General features: G+C 44.0%; 1 protein-coding gene across 5 annotated transcripts in view; it reads left to right on the forward strand.

Annotated features, from left to right (window-relative positions):
• Positions 1–1,423: 1,423 nt before the first annotated feature.
• The window catches only part of FNBP1L (formin binding protein 1 like), a 75,347-nt gene continuing 56,625 nt past the window's right edge, over positions 1,424–20,145 (forward strand). For 3 of the 5 annotated variants that reach the window (XR_009557875.1, XM_060276715.1, XM_035121717.2), the window contains exon 1: positions 1,435–1,859. Coding sequence is in view for 4 of the 5 variants with exons in the window: in XM_060276715.1 (XP_060132698.1) it covers positions 1,836–1,859 (24 nt within the window). In the remaining variant the exon portion in view is untranslated. Of the gene's footprint in view, positions 1,860–20,145 lie in introns of all 5 variants that reach the window. The other 2 variants (XM_060276716.1, XM_060276714.1) reach the window with 2 other exon arrangements.

Genomic DNA, 20,145 nt, shown 5'->3' on the forward strand with positions numbered 1-20,145 from the left:
GACCTCTGTGGAACTGAATGTTGATGTTTACAGAATAAGGTTACATTCACACAAACAGTTATGCTGTTTAACGCTCTAATTCTCATGAGCCACCAAGTCATTCCATGCATTCAATCAGTGGTCCGAGTGACCACTTGAAATGCAACTGCATGGAGTCAGGGTCACACAACTGACTGCTAATGTTCAGTTGGACTGCTCATGCTCATTGGACAGGAAGATGGGCTGCCTTCGACATTACTAAAATAGTGCAGATGTGTAGTGAGTAGCATAAAGAAACCGCTTCCTATTCTGTTCATTCCTTGAACAGAAGAACTGGTCAGACCTGGGAGTATAATGAGTGCAAACCAAGAAGTGTGCGCTCCTACAATCTTCCCTCATTCACAAGTACGAATGTTGACCGGGGGAAGGCAGGAGGATCTACTTTCTCTCAAACAGTTATTGCTGGAATAACAATGTTTCACTGCAATCAAAAGCAAACTCTAGTAATTTGTGAGGTGGTTTATAAGGTATACGATGATGGAGTGTTTTTCAAAGTGGGACTTCATCTCTGGTATTACGGCTATTAGATGAGAAGCCACTTTGAACAGGGACCCTGCTTATCTTAAGCAATGCACTGAGTGCACTGAATTTTAGATTTCATTGGAGATAGTGGTTCCACACTCAAAACAATAATTAGCAGCCAACATTTTGCTTCTTCACTTTGCTCCATCAGCTACAAAAAATTCCTGGCCGTCTCCTTCCTCCTTGAGCTTGAGCTTGGCAACTTTTGCTGGAAACAATTCTAGACCGAGTGCTTCTAAGCATGTGCAGAGTGACTTTTCTTTCTGAAATGGAAGATTACCAGCTTCTGTCTTTTTTTTAAAAAAAAACAACAACAACAGATGCATTACCCTCCAAGAATGGCTAGAACCTGTACTTCCTGTTCTGAAATTCGGCCAAGAGCTTGGTTGAAAAGGGCTGCCTGCCTTCAACCTTGAGGCATTACTGAAGTCCCTGGCTGTGCTCAAATAAAACGTGGTGGCCAAGTTTAAAGTGGTCGTAGTGTGGATTTTACCACTCAATGTTTGGAATGCCCCCTTTAATTAAAAACAAGAACCCCAAACCACCTAACTAGGGAAGTAGCAGGGCAGGGAACCGTCTGTGTGCTAGAACCTGGATGTGACACCCAGTACCATCATTAGGCTAACTAGGCATCAGCTGCTGGACGCGCTAAGTTCCTATGCTCAAAGAGCGGTTTGCTCGCAGCAGGAGAGCAATCTGCGCCTCGCCTGCGCTCACCTGCAACCTGAAGCGACCCAGCTGCTGCCGCCGCCTCCTCCTCCTCTTACCTCCGACTGCCGCGCCTCCCCCGTGCGCTGCTTTGCGCGCGGAGGGCGCGTCCCTCGGGCGGGAACAGGAAGCGTGCCACCCAAGCCACCCCCGACGGAGCCGCCGCCTCGGCTCGCGTCTTGTCCCAGGGCCTCCCTGAGGAGCGGCGGTGGCGGTGGCCGAGCCCGCCCCTCTCCCAGCCTCCATCGCGGCTGCCCGCCTTCCTCCTCCCCCTCCTTCCTCCTCCTCCTCTCCCAATTCCTATCCCCAAGCAAGGCGGAGCTGGAGATTGAACCTTTGGCTGCCACCACCGCCACCTCTCCGTCCAGGCGCCCAAAGCAAGATTGCCACCCCCTTCCCTCCCGGTGCTTCTTTCGAGGGGGCGACGCGGGGGCAACAAACAAGGAGCGGCGGGGGTCGCGCTTTCTCCGGCGAAGAAACAGCCGAAGCCGCAGAAGCGCCCTGACGAGAAGCGCCACAAAGGAGCGCCAGCGGCGGCGGAGCTTTGCGCCGCCTGCGGAGTCGCCATGAGCTGGGGCACGGAGCTGTGGGTGAGTAGTCTGCCCTTTCATTGTGGCTGGGGGGGGGGGAGGTCGGGTCCTCCCTCCGAGGGAAGGAAAAAAAGAGGGAGGCCGGCTTCGGGGGGGGGGAAGCTTCTTTGGGGAGGCGCCCTTCGGAGCGCGCCGTGCCCGGGGATGCTCGCGGGTGGTCGGGTCGCCTTTGTTGGAGGAAGTGTTGTGTGGAAGCGCCCAAAGGGGGGTGGCTACGAGGGGAGGCTAGTCTTTTTTGGAGGGGGGTGTCGGGGAATTTCCCCTGCATAGGCGAGCAGAGGGCTGGGGAAGGGGGACACACACACACACACAAATCCTCATTTGCAATCATCCTGGTGGAGGCGACCCCCTTATTCCTCTTCCACCCCAATCTCCCCTGCTGGCGTAGAAAGCGGGGTGCCCCTCATTTCAGGACCCTGGGAGCGGTGAAAGCCGGGGAGACCCCGCATCAGCGCCCCCCTCCTCCATGGGCGGTGCGTGGCTTGCTCTGGTTTACTTGCCATGCAGGGTCGTTCCCCCCCCCCTTTCTCTATCTTCTTTCTTAAACAAAGGAAAGGTGTTCGGACACAAGCTAGCAGTGGCACATTGAATGCACGGCTTGGTGAGAGAAGCCGGTGGCTCTGCACGCAGTTTGTGTATGTAGCGAACCCCTCTCCTCCCCTCTCCCCGCTTAAGAAAATAAAGGTGAAAATGACTTTCAGGTTTGATTGCTTCCCTTTGGTGTGAGTCAGCTGCGCCTTGGATCCTGCTTAAAGAGTTTCAGACAATACTGGGCCACTAGGGAAGGGCTACGACGAGAAAGCGATGTGCTGGCGGAGTCGAAAAAGACGAGGCGAGGGGCTTTTGCTGAGGGCTCTGCAAGCCCCGTTTGGAAGACAAGTTGCAGATCCAGCCTTTATTTGCGTTCATTCGAACTCTAAGGCTAAAGTAAGAGGAATTGCAGTATTATTGTTGATGCAGGTCAGGCAGGCAAGTCTGAGTCACTGGGAAACCCATATATTAACATTCTAAGACGCTGCTCCTTGGTGCAGAAAATTTTGTGCACAGCACTACAGTGCTTTCTGACAAATCCTTGGGTGGGTCGAAAAGCAGGCAAGCAGTTCATTTTGCTGTTCAGGAGCACGCAGTTTCCTTTCTTGAAAATCTCATTACTTAGAGCTTGCTGATTGCAACAAGGGGAGGAAAGCCAAGGTACCAGTAAAAACAGCTCCATGGAGCCAGCAACATGACATAGTGCCTAAGGCACCAGCCGCCACTGGTCCGTTGTACAGATGAGCGTTCCCTCTGTTGGTTCAATAAATGGGAGGAGGGTCATGGTGAAGTTTTGAGGTTGGAGAAATAATTTTGAGGCCCAATTCTGAACCATATAGTTGCTGGTGCATGACAGTCTTTGCTAATAAAAATGACAGAGCGATTAAAAATATGTTTTTGTTGTGTGTATGGGCTATCAGCAAGCCCTGTCATACAGTGCTTTATGCTTGGCTCTAGCTTAAGTGGTACTTTGATGTTGGTTTCAGTAGACTACAGAGATTTTCCCGTCACCATGTGCATTATATTCCAATAAGCATTTTTACAAAATTCCAATAAGCATTTTTACAAAATTTAGTAGTATGTCAAGTGTTTATACATACTGTTAGCAAAATACAGACACAGAAATACTGTACAGTCGTACCTCGGAAGTCAAATGGAATCTGTTCCGGAAGTCAGTTCGACTTCCAAAACGTTCGGAAACCAAGGCGTGACTTCCTGTTGGCTCTAGGAAGCTCCTGCAGCCAATCAGAAGCAACACCTGACATTTGGGTTCCAAAGAACGTTTGCAAGCTGGAACACTCACTTCCGGGTTTGTGGCATTCGGGAACGAAAACGTTCGAGTCTCAAGGCGTTTGGGATCCAAGGTGCAACTGTACATGCATTTGTTCACAAAACTACATTAGCTACAAAAGGAATTCATGTTTCCGAAGAGTAAGCTTCTTAACATTTTATAGCCTGTTGGTGTCATGCCAGGTTATAGTATTTTCGAACCTGTTGGTTTGAAAATAAAATACATATTTTATGTGAATGCGGAAAGCATCAATAAAGTTTTTAATGTGTCTGTTCATAACCCCTCTTTTTGAGGGATAGGTAAAGGAATCAGGCTAAGCATTTAGAGTATGACAAGCAAATCTGCAATCCTAACCCTGTCTGGGAGTTAGCTGCAATGAACTCAATAGAAGTTGCTTCTGATTGATTACAGTCTGATTGAGTGGATTCTGCCATAATATGCTACTTGAAGTAGCCCTAGGTAAAAGTTCATCTTTTTTACTGTGTGTCTTCGTGTGTACCTGACTGCAGTATAGTACATAGTGGCAGGCTTTATTCAGAAGAAACAATGCTCTTTAATATGTCATTTACCAGATTTTTCAGGATTTCTTCTCATTTTCTTGTTTTTCTGGATTTAAAGCTGACCTGGAAAATCCTCTGAAGATACAAATAAAAAGCCTGAACTTTCAGTGCATTCTAAAACACTTGGTTTATTCTTAAAATTAGGCCTACATTTATTCCTTGACTTTCTGTATGAAATAAACCTAAGCCTGTGTCTTTTAAATTGCCGAAAAAACAATGCTTACCATTCCTCCTGCTGACTTGGCGCCATTTGTTTCAGGTTGTCAGACCCTCTTGACCTGTGTACATGATCTGCTGATTTGTTCCTTTCTAAAACCCTGTCCTGTCTTGTTCTATGCCTCCTGAGTCGTAACAGCTTCTGAAGGGGAAAATGTGCCATTTCTCTATCAATATATATTGCTATTGGGCAGTTGTGCAAGTAGCTTCTTCTTCTTTGGCAATCACTCATAGCCAAGTAAGATTGTCTTCCATAAACACAGTTTTAACAAAGAGTCCGTAAGTGACTGTGGAGGCCAATTCTGGATCCACACGTCCTTCCACCGGGGGGTTTCTGGTGGGAGTTGATCACAGTGTGGATTTGCCAAGCGTGCCTTCCTCTTAGCACGTTTCTCCCTTGCGTCCTGAGTTCGAGTGTCTTCAAAGCCCATGACACCTTTGGTAAAGGCTGTTCTCCAACTGGAGCACTCACAGGCCAGCGTTTCCCAGTTGTCAGTGTTTATACTACATTTTAAAAGATTTTCCTTGAGACAGTCTTTAAAGCAGGCATCCCCAAACTTCGGCCCTCCAGATATTTTGGACTACAATTCCCATCTTCCCCGGACACTGGTCCTGTTAGCTAGGGATCATGGGAGTTGTAGGCCAAAACATCTGGAGGGCTGCAGTTTGGGGATGCCTGCTTTAAACCTCTTTTGTTGACCACCAGCGTTACGCTTTCCATTTTTAAGTTCAGAATAGAGTAGTTGCTTTGGAAATCGATCATAAGTAGCACTACCATTCTGGCATATGCAGTATTAATTGGAACCAGATAAAAAATATTTATGCAAAGGCAACAAAGCATACTTCTGCACAGCCAGTAGAAATGGGCGTATATTTACGCTTGTATAATTTTTATTTATCACCTACTCTTCACCTGTTATGGTCCCAGGGTAGATCACAACATTTTAAAATGCATCATTAGCAACAGTTTTAAAACTTACAGTTAAAAATGCAATCACAAAAAATAGGGTGGGTCCTGAATATATATATATATATATATACCGGTACCTCAAGTGCCAGAGGCCAGGGTAAATGAAACCATTCTAATAGAAAGCAGTATTGAATCTGCTAGGTGAGTTTAGCATCTGTAATATCACCCGCCGAATGCAGATTCTCCTGCTGCCAGTGCCACAGCTGCTTTTGTGTACAGTGGTACCTTGGCAGTCAAACGGAATCCGTTCCAGAAGTCCGTTCAACTTCCAAAACGTTCGGAAACCATGGTGCGGCTTCTGATTGGCTGCAGAAAGCTCCTGCAGCCAGTCAGAAGCCTCGTCAGATTTTCGGGTTCCAAAGAACGTTCGCAAACCGGAACACTCACTTCCGGGTTTGCGGCGTTTGGGAGCCAAAATGTTCGACTCGCAAGGCTTTTTGCAAACCAAGGTGTGACTTCCTGGGGAACTACCTATGTTTTCCTTGGATGTTAACTGTTAGATTGCTACTGTGACCATCTAGCAGCCCAGGAAGCTTATGCTTTGGACTAGTGGCAAAAGCTGGTAGGAATGGATTAGTATTACTTCATTACTGTACCTGCCCTTTCTTCAGCCAGGTTCTTGGGAACGTTGGAGCAATTTAAAATCCAGCATTGAAAAAGAGGTACTAAGTGTTAAAAACAGTTAAAATGGATTGCAGTACCAAGAATAGGGTGCCAAATGCACACAGCTCAGGTGTCAAATGTCAGGGCGAAGTGGAGCCTATGCAGCATTTGCTGAAAGCTCTATAGGAGCGGTGGTCAACTCCCAAGAGACTGCGATCTACTTGCAGAGTTAAAAACTGGCAGTGATCTACCCCCTTTTGGGGGGTTCAAGATTGTAGCTAAATTCCTCTATTTGATCTTTTGCCATCAAAGTACACTACAGGATCCTGCCCCCATTGGATACCCATAGAGGTGAAATAAATTGCTGGCCTTCTTTCCCCTTTGGCAAGTGACTGTTCCGATAAGCTGGCGACAAGATCGCACTGGATTATGTATTTTAAATGTTTGGAAATGATGCCATTAAAAGTTAAATGAATGAATTTTGGGGGGGGTTCAGGTCAAAGTTGTTGAGCTTTTCTTGGGAAGGAAAGCCCGGGGGGGGGGGGTTTAAGGTCAAAGTTGTTGAGCTATTTTTTTAGGGAGGAGGAAAGCCTGTTTTGGGATTTTTTTTAGGGAGGAGGAAAGCAGGACTTTTTTAGGGGAGCTAAAGTTGTTTAGCTTCTTTGGGGGGAGCCGGTGATCTGCCACAGATGTCCAGTGATCTAACAGTAGATCCTGATCTACCTCTTGGATGTGCCTGCTCTATAGCAATGCATCTCTTTGGGGAGGGTGTTCCACAGCTTAAGGACTGTTGCAGAGAATGTCCTTTCCTGGGTTGAACTTCTGAGGGCAGTAGAACTACCAAGTGGACCCAACCCCCACCCCATTGCTGATCTTAACACATGAGAGAGAGAGGGTCTGTAAGAAAGGCAGTCTCAGAAATTTGGGGCCTATGTCATTTAAAGTTTTATACACCTTAACGTGAGCATCTTGAATTGGGCTCGTAAATGAGCTGTGACCAACACAGCTGCTTTAGGACAGGGGTTTCATGAGTTCTAAAAAGCAACACCACCCAGTAATCTAGACACTGCATCTTGAACCAATCAGAGTTCTTGAGTTGTCTTCAAGGGCAGCTCCATGTAGGTAATCCATGTAGGTTATTGCAGTAATCCACTCTCTGGAAGCTACTAGAGTATGGAGTACTGGCCTTAGCTGGAAATACTTGTGCCTCGAGTGGCAATTTTGGAACAAGGAATATCCCCGGGTTCCTAGCCTGTTCCTTCCATGTTCTTCTAGCACAGGGGAGTTGTAGTAACCCCCTCACTGAGCCCTTGTGTGTTGGCAAAAGATTGAGGTTTCTGGCAAAACATGTCATCTTTGATCTAATTTATATCATGGTAACTTTAAGTCTTTAGCTCTGAAGACAGTTGCATGAGCAGGTGTGTCTCATTGATTTTTGATGGGGATAAGCATGTGTATCTGGGGGCAGCATTAAAGGCCCTCTGCAGAGTAAAGAAGAGAACTAGTATGTAAAAGAAATAGCTTTTCTCAAGTCTTGCTATGAAAATTGTAGAATTGTGGAGTTGGAAGGGACCACGGGGGTCATCTAGTCCAACCCCCTGCAACATGGGGCTCTCTTTTGCCCAACGCGGGGCTCTTTTGCTGTTCCAACACTTTTATGGGAGATGAACGAGAAAAAGCCCACTGTGCACCTGAGATTTAGGATTAGCTCCTGTTTGCACAAATAATGATGAATTAGACATTTGAAGGATTGCAGATTTTGATAAGATTGAAGGCAAAGGAAGACATGTCATGAATTCCCGTGGCAGACAAGCTTTTAACCTGGCTTGTCTTTAAATAACTGTCTAGGATAGAATTGCAATGAGAACGGATAAATTTCAATTTGTATCTGTATTTCTATTAGTATATGCTATTGTATATCTATTGTAGATTAGTGGGGGGGTTGTTTAAAAAGCACTTTATGAATTTGTTCTTCTGGCTATTCTTTGTGCCTCATAACATTACTTATAAAACAACTGTTTCATGTGTAAGGATTTACACTGTGCTCATAATACTTAAGATATTTTTTGTATCTTTTGATACAGAATTGGAGTCTGGTATGTTCCAAAAATGATGATAATACACTTCGCAGCTGACCTTTGGAAAGCGATAAATCTGTTTCTTTTGCTTTATAGTGGAGGGAAATGGCTTCAAGGCTTCTTTTGAGATGTGTGTGCCTGCAGATTATAGGCACTCCTTGAAATGGCTTAATCTCTGGTGTGTTGTACACACTCGCCCCCCCCCCAACGGACCATGTTTTTATTTTTGGTTTTTTTGGTACCATCAAATGATGTATATTCATTACCTCGATTTGACTACCTTATTTTGGGAGGAATTCAACATTTGTCAAGGTGGACTTTCCGCCAGTTGGTTCCTCCATCTATCTTAAGAAGGTCTGCAGAACAGCTTCTTTACAGTACTGCATGTAGATTCCCACCTTTTTCTCCAAGGAGTACATGGTTCAACCCCACCCCACCCCAGTTAATCCCTATAATACCCCTGTGAGGTAGGTTCAGAGGCTGTGACTGTAACCAGGGTCACCCTGTAAGCTTCACGACTGAATGGGGATTTGAACCCTGACCTCGCCGGGTCCTAGTCCGACACTCTAACCATTGCACCACACTGGCTTCCTAGAGTTATTCTGCTATGAGGCAGCTATATAAATTAAGTAAGTAAGTAAATAAATAGGGTGAAAGCAAAATGTCACTTAGAGAATGATCTGAAATATTTTTCTTGAAGCCTGAATTGGTTTTATTCTGTATTATTCTATTTGATGTTCCAATGTGTTGCAAACAGCTTTGAGATCCCCCCCCTTTAAAATATAAAGCAGTGTACTGTAGAAATGAAATGAAAAATAATAATAAATGCCATTGCAAAAAAGGCACCTTCCTAGACATTCTATTGCAGGGACCTTAACCTAGGCTTAAGGTGACCCAGCATCCTTTGTAAATACAGTGGTACCTCTACTTACGAATTTAATGCGTTCCGAACGCAGATTTCTAAGTAGAAAAAAATTGTAAGTATAATCCCATTGGAATGCATTGGGAGAAAAAATTCGTAAGTAGAAAAAATCCTATCTAAAAATTCATAAGTAGAAAAAAATCCTATCTAAACCACATCCAAGATGGCGGACGGAGCTCCATTCGTAAGTAGAAACATTCGTAAGTAGAGGTACCACTGTAAATAAATTGCCTCCATGATGGGGCATCTGAAAGGGTCCTGAAGAGACCCCTAAGGAATTCATCCTTGACTTGTAGCTTAACTTACATTTCACTAGTCCCGTCCCGTCCCCTCCGACAGTGTGTTTGGAAAAGAAAAATGCAGCAACTGTAACTCTATCTATTAATTTCTTTTGGAATGCTCTCTTGTGCTTAAGAGTAGGAAGCTGTAATGGAATGTGGTTGTGGCAGATAGATTTCTCGGCCACGTATTGCAAAACGTTATGACTCTGGACTATGATGCAAGTTTGTGTGTGTGCTCTTGAGTGAGTGCTTTACCTTTTCAACCGTGTTTCTTATTTATTTATTTCATGTGGGTGCTTTCGGACTTGAGCCGATTCTTAGATAAGGGCTTTTCCTCTGCAAGTTCCATAATGGAACGGACTCCCTTAGCTTCATTGTCATGGATAGATAACAAAAAGCCCACAGAAATGTTACCAGTTTTCCTGCTCATACGGTAGAGGCAGCTGGAGTGACAGGTTAGGTGAGTTACTACTTGCCTGGAAGGAATTGCTATTTCCCACAGGTGAGTTGGCTAACTGTAATGCTATCTTACTCTAGAATGGCAAAGTTTGTTGACGCATGAAAATGTAATGGGGGGAAAGCAACTTGCTGGGCCAATTGCTGTTCCAACTGAATTTTGCTTTTCTTCACCCTGTTAGTCAATATTTTTCCAGCAGTAGTCTTGAGTCCATGGACATGTGTTTCCAGGGAACATGAATCACTGATCCTGAGGGTTTTTGTTTTTCTCCATTAGTTAAATCTTCCAGATTGACAGGGATATTCCAGTGGTTTTCAACCAAATTATTCTAACTTATCTGCTGAAGTAAAAACTCTTCAATTATAGTTTATCTAGCTCAGTAGTTCCCAGAACTATTTGCAAAGTGGACATGGTATTATTTTTCAAAATAATACCATCTGTCTCCATTTTTTTACTTTACAAAAACCACGTAGCTTCATTTTTTGCTTCTTCTTTTTTTAAGTTAGATTGTCTACACTTAACAACCCCCTGCTTCTTAGGAATTAAAAGATTTCTGATAAGAACCTACCTGTCAAAATATCTGGCATATTTGAGACCACTGAAGTGCAATTATTCCATCACAGCTGGGGGTGAAAGAATGAGGGAGGCTAATATCAAATTAAGCTTGAAACCATGGTATAGCAGAAACACAAATAACACATCCTGACAGCGGGATTTGTGAACGTTGGCTGGGGTCCAAAGTGCCACACAAAGTGTTCTGGATGTGCACTGAAGCTTTTCAAACTCTTCCCCCCACCATGATCACCAAAGCTCTTTGTATGCTCTGAAAAGTCGGTTCTGAATGCCAGGCAACCCACCTGAGTGGTTTCCATTGCGTTGCGAAAAGTTGCATCCTGAAGAGGGGGAAATAAGCCATCCCTTCATGTGTATGTAGTGAGAAAAGGAGTGGCCTAGGTGGTGGTTGTAATGGCTACTATTCCATTTATTTATGCCCCATTAAAAATCACAGAATGGTTTACTGGATTAAAGCCAGTTCATCAAGTAAAATTATAAATGCTTAAACTAGCAGCAGCAGCAACAACAGAGTATTTCCTGTAGGCACAAAGCAGCTTGATGGAGGTTGAGCACCTAGGTGGCTGTTCTGGTTCATGGGATCATTGTAATGTTAGAAAGGGACCCTGAGAATCATCTAGTCGTCGTCCCCCGTCCCCTGCAATGCAGAATTATGCAGTTGTCCCATACTGAGATCGAACCTGCAACCTTGGTGTTATCAGCGCCATACTTTAGCCAGCTGAGCTACCCAGGCTATGCAAATACCTTTGAGAACTTTGTCATGGCATGGATCAGCTAACTGGAGGTGAACAGTGGGTTAGAGGGACCTTGTTGCAGTTCCATGCTGCGCAGCGATATCCGTTTCAGCATTGCACAGCAAAGAAGCTGACCGGGGGCAAGTACACGGTTCTCTTCCTCCATGGTCTGCCTAGTATTTCTGAGCTGTGTGTCGACTAAAGGGGAACCAAGTTTCTCTGTGTGAGAATGGGATGCGAGCTTCGGCTTCACCCACTTTGAGGTAAGCAGCCTCCAACCACTTTCCCCTGGGAGAATGTGGCCATTGGTGGCGGTGGAGAGACTTTAGCTCTCCTCCTTTTGTGTGCAATGAAACTCTGTGCAGTGGTGGGACAATCCTCTCTCACTGGGATAGATAGCTCTGCTGAGACAGAGACTCTTAATCTCAGAGTCATGGGTTCGAGCCCCACACTGGGCAAAACATTCCTCCGTTGCAGGGACTTGATGAGCCTCATGGCCCCTTCCAACTCTATGATTCTAACAGCTAGTACCAATGCCTCCCACAGAGATAGTGCAAAGGTAAACATGCAAGGTGCAGAAGGAGGGGAGGGGAAGCTGATGGACATGTGAAGTTTCACAAGCAGGTAATATGCACACACACTATTCCAACCACTGCTACTGCTGGCCACATACTCACAACTGCAGAATCAAAGCCTGGAAACATGGAACTGAACAGTTTAGTGATGGTGGCAATGCAGATTTCATACACTGCAGAGAGAGGAAGGCATGGGAGCTACCTTGCTTACTTGTGTGGAGTGCTTCGTCCTCCTTTCCATAGATGTAGGGAGATGCTATTGGGGACTCGTGTCTGACAGTACACTTGAAGTGGTTTGGAGTTTGCACTGTTCTCTTAATGTTTGTATTATGCTGTTTGTACAGAATGCTCTCTTTTAGTGCATAGTACCCTTTATCCAGTTTCAGTCACCAAAGTTTCCCCCCTTCTGAGCTCTGCAGTATGCATGAGGTGAAGCAGCAGGCTTATGCAGTATAGCCCATGCTGTTCACACTGGCTGGAGCAAATGGGAATTATGGTCCAAAACATTTGAATGGCACCAGATTTTTGCAGAGTCACATGCTGTTTATCAGTGAGCTCTGTTGGTGCCTTTGCAAAAAGTTTGTGTACTCATCCTTTCAGGCAATTGTCATTTTTTCCCAGCTCTATAAAAACTTGAAAAGGAGGGGAGGAAGCAGAAGGGTGTACACAGTAATTAAATGCTCTCCCTCCGTACTGACTTTTATTGCCCCAAAGTGCAATTGGTCCCCCCCAAAGTACAGAATCTTGGCTGATCTTTGTAGCTGTAGTTCCATCTATAATAAGCGTGGCTCAGCAGCAGCTGGATGATCCTTGATGAAATGAAGGCTGTCAAACAGCAGTATTAGGCAGAGGGTTCCTCACATGTCCAATCACCAAAATGGTACCTCATTTAAAAAATAAAAATCAAAAGTTTGGTGAATGAAAGACGTTACTCAAATGCATAGATTTTCCTTAACTTTGAAATGTGGAATCTGCAGTCCTCCAGACGTTATTGGATTGCAAATCCATCCCTCTGACTGTGGGCTATGCTGATTGGGACTGATGGGAGTTAAGAGTCCAACATATGAAGAACTTCAGACCCCTGGATCTCTGTTCCAAAACACTGCTTGCTTGCTTGCTTGCTTGCTTGCTTGCTTGCTTGCTTGCTTGCTTGCTTGCTGTTGTTTTGTGTGCTGTGAAATCACACTGGGTATTATTGTTCTACGAATCAAACACTTGCTTTGTATGATACTCTCGTAAAAGACACATTGTAAAACACCAGCCATTGAAAATATCATCTGTTTCAATAAACTGGTTTGTTTTTTGGTACATAGTGTTTGCTCTTTTAACACTTATGCTTATCAGATATTTGCTGAAGAGAGAGGGAATATGGCAGAGGTTGGGGCGCAACAAATAACGCTTCGTGAATGTTCCATTCAGATTCTAATGGATTTGCATGTTTCCACCATTGTGAGGCAAATTGCCAACTGCTAATAGAGGAGGCCATTGATAACTAAATTATAGATATATAAAGCACTCTCGAACATATTTATAGCATTAACTATTACATAAGTAATAAGACTAACTCTGAGGTCTTTGTACTCTTGGCAGCTGCTACCCAGTTCTGATGCTGGCATAATGTAATCACAGGGCTGTTCAGCCAGCAGCGGAGTCTACATCATTGCAATAGCTGCAGAAACCGCAATTTACACTGCTAGGTAGTTCCACAATCCTGGGAGGTTCTATCGCTGGTAGTTGAGCACAGTGTTGCATGCTGATTGCGCCCCCATTACTGAGCGGAAAGAGCACAGAGATCAGCAGCTACAAGTACTGTACAGTATACAGCTTTCTGCTGCTCAGTGGGAGAGGGCAACATAAGAGGAAGAGAATATAGGTCTTGGGAGTCTTTTCACTGGAGGTGTAAATGTGTTCCTGGCAAAGCAAAGCTTACCCTTAGATGGTCCTGCCAGCACCGGTAATTTCAGGGCATGCATTTCATGGGTTTGGGTTTATTTGTCGGTGTGCACTTGAAGACCACATTCAAAAATGGACACATTGGCTGCAATGAGCACATACAGCCTCTGCGCTTGTAGGGTCCCTTTAGTCTGTTCTATGAGCCAGGGAAATCCTCTGTGTGCTGTGGGGACAAACATATGAAAATGGGAATCACACATGTATTTGTGTTTGTGTGTGTTGTACTTGTAATGTTTGAGTCTCAGAACCCCTACAGAGTTTTACATTGTGCTATTAATAAATTCTTGACTAGAACACCACCTGTGTTCCTGTTCCGACAAGCTTAAGCCTGTTTTAATCAATTGTACAAATATGTTAAATGTAAGCAACTCATCCTACAGTTGTTGTTGTTGGGTTTAATTGGTGGCAGCATAGTTAATATCACAGCAGTTGATTAAATATTAAATGGAACTTCTGGTTCAAGCATTATGTATGCTGACTTAGCTCCACATTAAGAAATGGATCTACTGTTCAAAAAACATGATCGATACAAATTTGCTCAACGTGGATTAACGTACCACTTCCTTCTCTGTCAGACTTGTAGACATCTTCCAAAACAATGTTAAGATGGGCTGCCAAAGAGAGGCAGATGAGAACTCCCACTGTGAACCAGGAAAGTCTTAACACATTTAGATAAAGTGGAAAAATTGATAGTTAACTGTGAGCATTAGAAGTCTCTGCTCTCCCATGTATTACTGAAATCTGTTAGATGGGAAATTAAGCCTGTATCAATTGTGTCCACCAGGTTTCAAGATATAGCACCAAGTTAAAATTGAGGAAGCATAGCCCTGGTCTCTATGTACTCCTGGTCAGGTACCCTGTTCAACAGTTGGCCAGTTTTAGTTTTGTACCTGGTACCTATTTTAATTATATCATTTTTATATATTAATGTGATTATTATTAATTTGTTGTAGTTTAAGGAAAGGTATTTGAATCTCCTTAAATTATGGATAGGAGTGAATGATTGCACCTTAGCACTCTATTTGGATATGGGACTGGTAAGGAAGATAATGTCATGTTGCTGTTTCTAATCCAAAGCATAATCTTAATTTATATTTTAAGGAACTGTTTATAGTCTCTGGGCGAATGTTGATTTTGGTAGCAGTATTTTCCCACCTTGCTTTTTTGAAGAATGAAGAAAGGAAGAGATCCTTGGGACTACTACCCGGTAATGACACCACATGTCATCTGTGTTTGACATAGCTGTTGATGTCCAAATTGGGGTGGGGGTGGGGATCTAAGATAGGTTATCATTTGGCCCAGTGGGTCAGAAGCCTGCTAGCCTACCATGTGCTTGTGGGAGAGACTGGTTGGGAAAGAAATGGGTAGGACTGCAGCTAAAGAAGCCAACTAAGACATCTGGCTATAAAATATGATTGGTATAAGTTACAGTACTCCAACTTTTTGCAATATTACATGAGCAGCCATCCTATATAATAAAGTGCAAGTGTCTCTGCGTCCAGTTGTCTCTGCGTCCAGTAGTCCCTGTGTCCGCACTACTGTGCATGTGCCCCACGGACACAGGGATTGGAGCGCAGAGACTGCATGCACGTGTGCTCCCCCCCCCTGCCTCCTCCACCCGCCGCTCCCGGCTGGACACCGCCTCACTGCAGGGCACGTCGGGGAAGCGAGGGTGGAGGCCGACAGAGGTGAATGGGGGGAGGAAGGGTGCCTTTGAGGAGCCCAGTCCGGCTCCCACCGCCGCCGCGGCCCCGGAGCCCAATGCCGCCAGGGCAGGGAAGGAGCCTCTCCTCCCCGGCGTAGGTCTTGGGGTTCGGAGAAGCGCTGTGCAAGCGCTTCTCCGAACCCCGGGATGTCTCCTTCCTGTCGGCGGCTGGGGGAGAGGAAGGAAGGAGGAGAAAGCAAACGCTTCTCCGAACCCCGGGATGTTCTAGCGCCCGTTTACTCAACGGGCTGAATTACACTAGTAATAATAATAATGCTTTTGTGAACTTAGGAGGCTGGCATACGTTGACTAGTGATTCACTAGCTTGGTGGGTTACAAGTTTCAAAGCCTGATGTAAGACACAGGAGGAGTTGGGCAACATGTCTGCTCTGTTCTACTCCTGATACCGGTATATTAAGCAACTTCAATAGCACTGGGATGAAAACAGCAGCACTGGAGTCATTTAGGCCAATATGGAGAAATGGCATTGCCTGGTTGCACTACATGGTAGCTTGGTTAGTGTGTACACACACCAAAGTCCTGCCCATTGTACTCCTCACTCCACCTATAGATTATGATGGGAGTATCGCTAGGCAGGCCACCATAATATAGTAATATTCTGCTTGTGTGCCTGGAACGTCGGGCATGAAATGGTTTGCAACATTTGGGTAAGGTTCAGATAAGGCCACCCAGTGGGATGTGAAACTAAGTGGATTCAAACTTCACACATTCAAGTCTACAACACACCACACTGTTATATGCATTGCATATAAAGTCATTGCTTTTTTAGGATGGAAAAATGAGAGTTCCCACCTGCATCCATTCTAAAGAGCTTTATTTTTTTAAGTTAAGAGACCATGCTCAAGTGGAGTTGGGAGAGCAAACTTACTGGCTTTGTTGTTTTTTAAGGCTTACTGAATGCTTTAAAATCAGCAGACTAAGGAATGTGGAAGATGCATTGCTGTATTTAGTCCCAGAGACTAAGAAATATTAGGCACTTCCTTAACTTTGTGGCCCAGGGAGGATAGAACACCATTGCAGCTGTTAAAGTGACCCACCCTGTCCCTAACCGCTGGGATAAAAATGAGTTTAACACTTCTGGATTGCTTTGTAAGTGGGGATACCTCTAATATTTATGTAGATGCTTTCAGTCATGATGTCAAATTGACCAGGAATGCCGTCCTGCAAGCCAAATGCATTTACCTAGGAGTAAGGCTGCAATACTAATCCATTTACCCGTGAGTAGGCTCCATTGAATTGTGTAGGTCTTACTTCTGAGTAGACATGATTCGGCTTGCACTGTGATTTCTGTTTAACTCAGTGGAACTTACTTATGAGTAGACATACCTAAGTTGGTGCTGAGAGTTTATCTCTCTTGGAAAGTGTCATGGAATAGTGAGTGACGCTAAATTTTTCAGTTATGTTTGCTCCAAACTAGGACTGTATATAAGCTGAATGGAGCCCAGACGGACCAAATAACAATTACTTCAAGTGAGCTGCTTGCTATGTCAAACACCTTTCCACCCCTCAAACATCCCTTTTCTGTCCAGATATATAATATACCAGTAGGCTGGTAAAGTTTTGGACACATCAGCCAGACTGTCTTGTATAATTTATGTGCTCCGTGACACCTACCAATGGATAGTTTCATGAACGGAAGCATCTTATGAAATATGGCTGATTAAATAGATGACTAGCTTTAGTAATTTATTTCAGTTTCTGAAATAACTGGAAAATCTTGGTCGACAAACAATTCAGAATTTGACAGCTGCCAACGTGGGTTAGTCTTTTCATTGTCTACTAAATATTCTTAACCTATTGTTCTGATTTCTACAACAGACTTGTCCTTGCTGTGAAAAAGTTAGTAAATCGATACGCTTGCTTGACTGCCCTATCTGGGAATGTCTTTATGGTAGATGCTAGCCTTTTTCATAACAACCAGTGTTGTGAAAACAATGCAAGGTGATAATACAAAGTACAAAACTTCGCTTCTGAGTAGTATGACAATAGCTAAAGAGAATGTTACATCATACAATACAGGTTGTCATTTACTTTTCTTTCGGTTGTTATTTACTTTCCTTTGCTTAACAGGGCTTCATCCTCAGTGATGTAGTTGTTGTCACTGGGCCTGCCCATGTTTTCTTTCATGCTGTACATTGTATCGTCATAATATTTTGGCATTCAAAGTGGTGGTAGTAAGAATTTTCGTTACTTGATGTGTGCAAGTGTAAACTCTATGGAAAGTTTGCCATGTGGCTAAGAATAAGTAGAACTTGTAGTCAACGTTCTAATTAAGAAATGCTGCTGTCAGCTACTTTGATGTTGGGAAGAAAAGTGCAGATAGGGTTCTTTTTTTAAAAAAAAAAAAGGATGTAAGAAAAGTGCTGCTGGCTTGGACTAGTTCTTCATCCTGCTCTCAGAGTTCACAATCAACGGGGCTATGGAAAGTCCTCAAGCAGCACATTAGGGCAATGGCCCTCTCCCTTTGTGGTCTCCCATCAACTTGCGTTCAGTGAAATATTACCTCTGATCCTGAATGTAGCACTTCAATAGCCTTATTCTCCATGAATTCATATTGATTCCCTTTTAAAGCCATCTAAACTTGAGGCAGACACTTCATCTTATTGGAAGCAAATTCTACACTTTTAACTACGTGCTGTGTGTAAAGAAAGCACTTCTTTTTAATCTGTCTTGAATATCCTACCATTCAGTAACATCGAATGGTACTTTTTTTATCAGCTTCCTTCACAACATGCATAATGTTATAAATAAATCTGTTATGCCTTTCCTTACTCATCCTTTTTTTTTTTGCTCAGCGAAAAAGCCCCTAAACATTTTAATTTTCCTTGGTTCCGTCAACTTCCCCAATCATTTTGGTCACAATTTGCTTTTTTGCTTTTGCTTTTAGTTTATGTTGCTGAGCTTGTTCCTGTTGGCAAGCTGGGGTTTGTAAGAGGTGGGGTGATTACTGCCCTGGCTTCCTTGGCCCTGTTGCTAAAACTTGGGTGCTTCAGCTTCTATTCCCCTTGCTAGTTTCCTGCAACTTCTGCTGCAGACAAGGAAGTCTGCAAGATATTTTGGAAACGTAATTGTTCAAAAAGTAGAAATGCCAGAAATATCCCTACTAAGTTTGCAAGCAAAACGGAGCAACGGGTGAAGAGTGTTTGCTAAAGCACCAGCTGTTGGAAAGGAAACTGCTAAATATAGGAATGCTGGTTAGGGCTGTGCAAAATTTTGTGGGTGAGATGGAGGGATGTTGTTGGGGTGTGGGTGGTGGTGGGGGAGGGCTGAAGCATTTCAAATGACTCAGCATAAGCAGAGTCATACTTGGGGAAATACGGGTGTTTTTTTCCTGTTTGCATTATTAGGGCTATTGGTACGGACAGAACAATTAACATGTCCGGAACTGCTCTGACACATTCCCCTTAGCTTGCTGGAAATGCAAATCAGAATCTCTTCTGCCTTCCCCAACCAAGCAGTGGGGTGAGAGAGAGGAAGTTACAGAAAAGCATGCAAGGTAAAGCATTGCACGCCCACTGAAACTCACCCCTTGGTCAGGCTGTGTGTGTGTGTGTTCCCACTTTGCCATTGCTCAGCTTCTTCCCAAACAACTGAGCTGCAGGGATTAAATCTCCCCACCTCCAACTGCTTAGCAGCTGATACAGAAACAGCTGATTTAAGGCCAGGAGGGTAGTAGTTCTCCCACTCAGGGTGCTGAGCTGAGGGGGGTGCAAAATCGAGAAGATCCTTAATTAAGAAGATGCATTTGGGGGGGGCGCCAAATTTTGGCCTTACATAGGGCGCTATATTACGAAAGATTATCCAATATGCCTCTGCCAATTCCCTTCTTTCTCTTTGATATGGTGTAATTGCGGCAATGCTAACTGTGGCACAGAGAACAACACCTCAGTCCAGTAAAGCAGAACCCAAGGGTACTTGGGGGGGGAAAGGAAAGAAACACTGAAATAACTCTGCCAATTTTTTTGCTGGAGGAAAGAGAAGAAGTGGAGCTCTGCAAGTGTGGAAGCGGCACTTCTAATTCCTTGAACCAAAGATTGTATTAAATGCTTGACTGGGATTTACAAGCACACCAGCTTTTCTTAGTACAATGGGTTGATGAATGTAATATTTCGACCATTTGCAGCCCTTATCCTTTTAGCAGAGTTTACATCAGCATTTTTGCAATTTGTTTTTTTTTAAAAATGATTTTGTTGTTCACTTTCTCTTTTAACTTTCAGACCGCTCAGGAATTGGTGTATTTGCTCTTATTCCCGGCTAGTAAAGCTTCTTTGCCACTTAGGGAGAGAAAAACAACAACATTAAAATTGACATAACAGATTCTTACACTCTATTGTAAGTGCTGTAATTCCCACAGGTGATTCAAAGGGTGTTTTCTCTTCACTCTTGGCATTGGTATTAAGAAGATTAGCATGTATAAATAGGTTATGAATTTCTCAGTACGCATTAAGGGCAATGATGATTTTCCGTTTTCACCACATTGTGGCTAAGATGTTGAAGGCACGTTCAGATACTGACCCCCAGTATTCTGCCTGGAGGTAAAATTGAGAGTGGACCTCAGTGGTTCTTTATAATCCCTTCTCACTCTTGACTCATTCTGGAAAGAAGGTTACAGGTCAGATGGAAGGTTCTGTGTTTTGTTTAAATACAGTACAGGCATCCTGTGTTTGTTTGAATGTGTTGCTTTCTTCCCTCCCACCCCTATGAACGGAGCATAAAACAAGATGCACACTTCTCACCTTGGAGAGCCAGGTAATATCTGAACAAGCCCTAAAAACTTAATACTTTTGAGAATAAATCCAAGCCACCATTAACTACG

Source organism: Zootoca vivipara, chromosome 7 (genome assembly GCF_963506605.1).
Source record: "Zootoca vivipara chromosome 7, rZooViv1.1, whole genome shotgun sequence".
In the NCBI taxonomy this organism is placed as follows: domain Eukaryota; kingdom Metazoa; phylum Chordata; class Lepidosauria; order Squamata; family Lacertidae; genus Zootoca; species Zootoca vivipara.